Raw genomic sequence first — 8523 nt, 5'->3', positions numbered from 1 at the left:
AGGAAAGCTTTCTCTTGCACAAGAGAAGGAATTGCAAAGAGAGTCAAGACAAAACAGAGGAAGAGGAAGAAGAAAAAAAGCTTGGACTGATTGATGATGGTCCCAGGGACTGAAGATCTCTTCACAGTTTGGAAACCCCTGCACATTTGAATCTGATTGATCTTCATTCTGCATGACAAAAACACCTCAATTTCCTAGATCTCATTCGGACCCCTCCCAGCCACTTTTACACGTTTCCATGAACAGGTTCCATGAGATCTTTAAAGGACCTGATCAACTTTGCTACCTTCATCAAATTTCTCTTGAAGGAACCTTCAAAGGAGATAAATATACCTTCAAAAGGTGACCCAGAAAATGGAATGATAAGTGATTCCACTTATTCCAGCTCTTCTGGTCTCAAGAGTAAAAGTAAACCTCCAGGTCCACCATGCCAAGCCCTTCTTTTTAATTCATCCCCCATCCCACAGTAGCAGCAGCATTAGACAATAATATCAATGTAGAGATTCATAGCACATGTTCTAATGGAATAAGAGGCAGGGAGAATACTAGGCGAGATGATATCTGATATCTTTCCCGGGGCTGAAAGGGGTGGGAGTAGGAGATTGTGTGTGAGATGGGGGGTGGTGGAGGGTGATGGGGAGGTGGGGGAGGTCAGGTGGGTGGGGGACAGGACAGGAAGAGGGGATGTTTTTTCATGCCCCTTGTAATTTTTTAACTGGTTCACTTTGTTCTAAAAAAGTGATAAAAGGACACCTCACCTCAATTGACCAATCCAAGCAACCAATCCACTGTCCCCCACCCCACCAACCCTCTTCCATATCAAACCACCAGGCATCACTGACCCCCATTCCCCCCAGGCCTGTCTGGTGCCAAACACCCAGCCACCATCACCACCCTCCCTCAAACACAACTCCCTCCGCTCAACCACCCCCAGCCCCAGCACACAGCAGCAGCAGCAGCGTCAGCAGCAGCCTAGCCTGTCTAGCCTAGCCCATGGTGGGCTGTCTAGGAGGAAGGCGCAGCGTTGGTCTTTTCCTCACGCACCACGGGGATGCTGCGGTCGCCGGAGCGTAAGGCATCGCCAGAGCCAGAGCTGTTCTTGGGGCCGCAGACCGTCAGCATGCCGTTGGCCGACAGCGAACAGGTGATGGAGCCCTGGTCCACGTTGGCGGGGAGGCGGTAGCGGCGGTGGAACTCCCGCGAGATGTAGCCGTGGTCATCCTGGAGATGAGACACAGGTACAGAGGGCGAACACAGATGGAGGAAATTCAAAGGTGTGTAGAATTATGTAAATAATTCCGGTTATGAGTTCCACCAATAAATTGACGTTCCCGAACCGGTTAGAACAAAAAAATATTGTTCCCGGAACGGTTCATTTCGTTCCTGTCAGCTGATTACTCCCCATAGGCCTAACTGACGTTAATTAACCATGAAAGACGGAAGTGCATATGAGTGAGCCTACTTCCAAACTGTTTATTCAAGCGGATGAAAAGAATATCCTCTTTTGTCATTCAGGGACGACCTAAGCAGAGAATAAACCTCAATGATGAAAATGCGACCTCCCGCTGACTTGGGTCACGGGGAGCGCTATGATAGACATGAGTTTGTGCATATTTGAAGCGGCCATGGATGCCCAATAACGTCGAACATTCTCGGTGTGCTTTACACGCGGTTCTCTGCAATATCTTACAATGATGCAATGGAAACTCTGCCCTTTTGTATGACAGTGGTTTCTCTTATTTAAGATGTGGAGTGGAGACTTTGTAATCCACAGCTCTCTCTCCATTCAGTCAGAGAATGTCTGATGTCACACAGGACATGAACCTCAGCCGTCATGGTAACGTGCACAGGAAAATAATTACTTTTTTTAGTTTGAGGAACGGTATTAACCGGTATTAACCGGTATTAACCGGTTACCATTATTTTTAAATAAGTGTTTCCGTTCCAGAACATAAAAAATAATAACGTTTCCGGTTTCGTTTCTGTTCCCTGTAAAATACAAAAAGTTCCTGGTTTTCGTTTTCGTTCCTTGAACCGGTTCAAAGCCCTGCACACAGGTAAATAACAAAAGCAATCATAGACGGCAACCTGGCCCCCTAGCCAACCTGTGATGGTCACATACGTACATGTATACAGAATCATTTTTTACACAGTGTACGGCTCTGGGGATGTTGTGCGCTTGGCGCCCCCCGAAGATGACCACAGACATTGCAGGTGGACACACAGGCAAACAGACAGATAATGTCATTGTAATGCATGGCCCAACTACCTTTGGGTGTAATGAATAGCTAAACTGCACGTCCTCAGCCGATATTTACCAGCATGTCCTCCATTAAAGGGACAGTTTGGTCAATTTCAACATGCAGTTGTAATGCTCACACTACCCTGGACTTGTCAGTGCCTGAGATTTTTTTTTCTTCTTCTTCAGCCGTTTCCGAGATCCTGGTCATTGTAATGGGGGAAGCTCTTTGTTTACATTTCAAAAAAACATTTTTATTTATTCCCAAAAACATCCAAAAGGTTATAAAACACCAGCAGACAACTAGCAAACAGCAGTACCTTTTGGGAAAATATGTGGAGTTGGCCTATGTTTCATTTTTTTAAAATGTAAACAAACTGCCTCTGTCCTAACAGTAAAAAGTGACACAATTTGCTTATGAAGATGGGTGTCAAGGAAAGTGTTACCCTGTTGGGTCTCAAATGTAAGCTATCTGTACATACGAAACACCTGTTCGTGTTATCTTGAAATGTCAGTAAACCCACATGACTGAACTTGATATATTTGTGGTGCCTTTCCATTTACATTAAATATCCCTAACCTTAACCTGTAAGTGAGGAAATGTTTTAACACTTTTTACACCGGTGACAACGAAACTACCCTAGCAAAAGGGGTCAAAACGTGGGGTCCAGGATGTTGGACCCACATGGAATGAGGGCCCCACCTTGTTGGTGTGCTCCAATAGCAGCGGCCTCATGAAGGTAGACTGGTCCCTTACACACACACACACACACACACACACACACACACACACACACACACACACACACACACACACACACACACACACACACACACACACACACACACACACACACACACACACGGATTGTAATCCCTACCAAGCCTAAGTAAGATGTCTTAATTGCATTTGTATCGTCATGGCAAACATGACCTGCTCTATTCTGTGTATTTAGCACCCCAACACTTAACCTTTCAAAATGGAGCACAAACAACCCCCCAACACACACACACACACACACACACACACACACACACACACACACACACACACACACACACACACACACACACACACACACACACACACACACACACACCTAGCCCAGTTGAGTGGAGGTTTGAGAGGATTCGTATTCATTTATTGATTTATCATAATTAATTTGAATTTAGTTTTTACATTGTTTCTCTTAGTGTTTTTTTCTGCAGTTTCCGTAAGCAAGAGTGGTAAGTAGAACATTTGTAGTACATTACTGTACTTTTAGTGTGGGGCAGTTTTGTACATGTACTACGTGTACAACATGGGACAATTAATGAGTCTACTGTACAGTTGTGCATGTACAACATGGTATTCTTAACAGCATATAGCTCAACATTAATGTCTCGCGCCTTTAGATTGTGCAGAGTTTTAAGTGCAATGACTCGGGGTGTTTTCCACTCCAGAAATCTTCTCAAAGGTCAAAGGTCATGAGTCACAACAGCAGTTGGTGAATGACCAATGAGCATGCGAGTAGACTGCTCTAATTACCTGCCAGCTGACTGTCTGCTTCAACATCCTGCTGCTGTGGTAAGTGGGCAGAGCTTATGGAAGGCCAAGAGGGACAAACAGCACAGGGGCTTAACCTCCTCCGACACCACGTCAAAGTGTTTTGTCTTCCATTGGAGGATTAAGTTGAGCAATTAGTGTGTTGTTAACTTGGCATGGCTACTGCCTGTTCTGCTGGCCTATATTTCATCAGTGTGAAAGGGGAAGCAATAGTGGAACAAACTGCAAGTGTGTAAAAGGGCATGTGTACTGTGAGCACACACACACACACACACACACACGCGCGCGTGCGCACACGCACACACACACACACACACACACACACACACACACACACACACACACACACACACACACACACACACACACACACACACACACATACATACACACACAAACGTGCGCGCACACACACACACATACACACCTGACAGGACTGACATCTTCATCTGAAAATGTAGTGTCCTGTTGAAATTGTAAAAGCCTGTGCCTCTAGTTTTAAGAGCTTGATCTTAGGGTTACTAAGATCAAATCTGGCACAGAAATAATAACAATACACGCACGCGCGCACGCAAGCGCACGCGCACACACACACACACACACACACACACACACACACACACACACACACACACACACACACACACAGGGGAGCTGACAGGGGGATACAAAGGGGACTGTTGTCCCGGGCCCAGGGAGAGAGGGGGCCCAGAATTGTGTCCTCATTACATTGTATCTATTGGGCTGGGGGGCCCTTTCAGATGACTCTGTCCCGGGCCCAGTCAAAGCTATCGGCGGACACACAACAACAACACTCTCTAACGATAGCCCTAGCTGTGGAATGCTTGGCCTTTCTCTGACGTAAAATTGATGTAAAAACAACAGGCAAAACACTCAGGAGGCAGTCAACTCCCAACGGCCTACTAAAACGTTTAAAAAAAAAGAGTTGACGGGTGATGGGAACATGACAGAGCTTGTGGAAAAAGAAGGATAAGCAGAGTACATTTTAGAAAAGCAAGGGAGGGGTGACTGAGAAAAATGTTTCACATAACTTATCGTCACACATTATAATTACTTCACAGTACAAATATCAGTGTTGATATAACTTTTAAGGAGTTGAAATGAACTCCATTTCAGATAACATTTTGCCCCATTAAAAAAAGTGCTAATTTTACTCTGAGTTGATGTTCAGAGTTCATTTTACTCAATGTTGTGCAAATATCAAGAGCTGTAGTAATTTGTAATTTGACTCTCAGCTGTGTTGTAAGTACTGGGTATAAAATGTATTCTGCCCTACAAAGGTGAAGCACAGTACCAACATATTTTGTCAAAATTGAGTTTAGACTGAAAATGGTCTTCATTACACCTCCTTTCTCATGTGACAAAGCCTTATGGTCCAAATGTGTCCCCTTTTAGAGATACTAGTATGTCAAATTTGCAGTAACTACAATATCTAACCTAATACCAAGGCTTTGAAGACTTTTTCTCAGTTTCAGTGTTGGCGTAGTTACTGCACTTTGCCTTTGCAGGGCAGTATTGAGGACCCAGTTTTGGGCCCATCCTCTACCTGGGCCAAGGACCCCTTTGTCCCCCACCTCTCGACTTCCCTGACTATATTTACCTGTCTCTCTGCATGCTTGCCGTGGATCTCCACATAGTCATCCGCCACCTTCACATTCAGCTCTTCTGGGCAGAAGTGCTTCACGTCCAGGTAGATACTGAACCTGTCCCGGTCAGATCGCACCTGGAAACAAAGAAGACATTATTGGACAGGTGAGTGGAACAGTGATAGAGCACAATGTTTAAAGGAACCGTCCACGCTTTTTTGATTTTCACATATTTGCAGTATTTCCAAGCATTGTTCATGAATGTGCATATCATTTTCTTCTCAGTGTTTTCAGTACTCAGATTTATTGGATCAGAATTATTAGCATTAGCTTAGCATAATCACTGGAAGTAAATGGGCAGCATTGGCATTAGTGGCTTGACGCTAATAAAGTCACAAAAGACCAAAAAATATATATCCTTAGAACTTCAATCATATTGTGTTTGATGGTCTTTGATCATGTGGTGTAATGTCTTCATTGACACCATTCTGCAATTTTGCTATCGTCAACATTATGATGGAATGTTCCTGTAGACCAGGGGTGGGGAAACTTTTCATTCAAGGGGCCACTTCAAATTCATCCGAGGGCCGTAAAAGACCAGGATTTGCCCCTGCACTTTAGGCCTATATTGAAGGCAGCCACCTTAACAGCCGACCCCACCTTCTCTGGGTCCCCTCAATATAGCTTAATTGTATTGCAAATGGAATTTCTAAGATTCCTTTAGAGAATGTGTCGTATTTCATGTGAAGCTGCATAACATTAAAATTATGTAGGGGGTCGGATAAAATGGCTTCAAGGGCCGCAAATTGCCCTCGAGACATAGGTTCCCCACCCCTGCTGTAGGCTCTCTCTCTCAAGTTTCTCTTTCTTGTTGCTTTTTATTTTATTTTTATAACTATCGCCACTTCATTTTTTCTCTTGCCTTTTCGGAGGCTCTGCCTTGACTTCCTTGATTTTTAAATTCCCTTCACTGTTCTCATGCACCATATCTTGCATCCTCCCTAGTCTTTACCTGGCCTGCTGTCTCCCTCTTGCTGTCAACAGGAGATACAACAGATCATGTGGTGAAGAACTGAGTAAGCAGTACACATTCTCCTGGACCCCTGACACAACAAACTTGTGTGCCATAATAATACATGGAATGTAAATATATAAATGTAAACACATTTTTTGGGGGACAAAAAACAATAACCTACTCGGGAAATCACTATTATTATATTACAATGCAACATCTTTTGCAAGACCAAAACTTGATGAAGATCTAGCCAGTGTTATAAAGTTAAAAAGCAAAAACACTCTTATAGTTTTAATGGCAAAAGGTTGCAAATATGGACAGTGTGCAGAAGGTTTAACCCTTTTTTTGAATGTATTGCTTTCTAACGTTGGTGACCCTGACGGAGAACTTCTTCAACACATCTGACCAAAAGAGGTGTGCAAGAAGATGTCAAAGAAGAAGACGACCCAATGACAAAGACAATCCATCAGGGCTATCAACACTAAACAGTAGCATCTTTGTCATCAGACCTAGCCCTCAAAACCCTGTCCCCCCCTGCACTGTAAATTTTACAGTGTCAACTCAACACTTAGAGAGTATAGGACCAATGCTATGGTCATGAAATATGACCCTCTAAGTGTTTAATTAACACTACAAAGTGCAGTGTGTGTGTGTGTGTGTGTGTGTGTGTGTGTGTGTGTGTGTGTGTGTGTGTGTGTGTGTGTGTGTGTGTGTGTGTGTGTCTGTGTGTCTGTCTGTCTGTCTGTCTGTCTGTCTGTGTCTGTCTGTCTGTCTGTCTGTCTGTCTGTCTGTGCGTGTCACAATACCTCTGAGATCCCCGAGTTGGAGTAATCGCCGAAGTTGCGGAAGAGCGACTGGCGGTAGAAGGGGCTGATGGTGGAGGAGGCGAAGGGGAACATGTCGTAGTCAAACAGGCCCTCCCCGAAGAACTGGTCGAAGAGCCGGCCCGGGTACAGGGAGTTCATGGCCCGTCTGAACCAGGGGTGCTGAATGGAAATATCCATGGCGGTAGTGGTGGTGGTGGTGGTTTAGCTTGGCCCGACTTGGCTAGAAGTCTGAACTGAGTTCTTGTTGCTGCTGCTGTTCCTGAGAGCTAGGCTTCGATGAGCTGAGATGAGAGATTGCTCGCTTGCTCAGGTGGATGGGCTCTGCTTGATTTGCCTTTTGTTGGTGTCGAAGGATGTGTGCGAGTGATGGTCAACTTTTAGAAAACACACACCCAAGGACTGTTTATAATAATAGGAGAAAGGGGGCTCCTGTGCTGTGAGTGAATGAGCTGGGCTGCAGTTGTTGTGTGGTGAAGCTTGGTGGGCCTTGTCCTGCTTTATATACCTGAACGGTAAAAAAGAGGGGGCTTTAGACAGGATCCCTCTGGAATGGCATTATCTCATGGTGGGAACGGCCGCCGTCAGCAGAATCTCTGGGGCCGCTCACTCTGTGTATCTCTCGCTCTCGCTCTTGGGTCTGTGGCTTTCTGGCTTGGCTTGGCTACTGGCAGTTTGGCCGCGGGCCGCTGATCGGATCTTGGTTGGCGGGAATAAGAGCGCGTTCGTCCATCCATGCCACCGGAAAAAAAAACGAGCGGGGTGCCAAAGCAAACCGAAAACATGAGGGAGGATGTGCTCAGGCCAGGGGGAGCTAGTGGGATGGGATGGGAGGTGGGAAGCTGGGGTGGGATGTGGGGTGGGGCATTGGACTGCTTGGACCTTAAAGGTGCACTGTGTAAGATTTTTAGTTGTTTATTTCCGGAGTTCACGCTACCCATTCACTAATGTTACCTTTTTCATGAATACGTACCACCACCATCAAATTCTAAGTATTCATTATGACTGGGAAAATTGCACTTTTCATAGGCCTACATGAAAAAGGGGATCTTCTCCATGGTTCGCCATTTTGAATGTCCAGAAATAGACTTTTTTAGCTGCAAAAAAAATGGCCATACTTGAAAATATTAGTTTATTACTTAGTAAACTTTCATGAAAAGATCAAATTTGGCAATAGGCAACCCAGTTTCAATGAGCAGCATAGTTGCAGTAGGCCTATAGCTTTTTGACCATTTCCTGCAAAGTGCACCTTTAAAGATTTTTAGTTGATTATTTCCAGAATGTACTTGCAA

At 44.8% G+C, this 8523-nt stretch overlaps 1 protein-coding gene across 1 annotated transcript; it reads right to left on the bottom strand.

Annotated features, from left to right (window-relative positions):
• Nucleotides 1-979: 979 nt before the first annotated feature.
• Nucleotides 980-7784, bottom strand: cryaa (crystallin, alpha A). Its single transcript, XM_063212614.1, has 3 exons — nt 7214-7784; nt 5407-5529; nt 980-1221 (listed from the first exon to the last, which is right to left on the bottom strand). Exons 1-3 carry the CDS (start codon nt 7409-7411, stop codon nt 1006-1008), a joined length of 537 nt encoding a protein of 178 aa, XP_063068684.1. The 5' UTR covers nt 7412-7784; the 3' UTR covers nt 980-1005.
• Nucleotides 7785-8523: the final 739 nt, after the last annotated feature.

Source organism: Engraulis encrasicolus, chromosome 12, assembly GCF_034702125.1.
Source record: "Engraulis encrasicolus isolate BLACKSEA-1 chromosome 12, IST_EnEncr_1.0, whole genome shotgun sequence".
NCBI classification, from domain to species: domain Eukaryota; kingdom Metazoa; phylum Chordata; class Actinopteri; order Clupeiformes; family Engraulidae; genus Engraulis; species Engraulis encrasicolus.
This window is presented reverse-complemented; position numbering and strand designations above follow the sequence as displayed.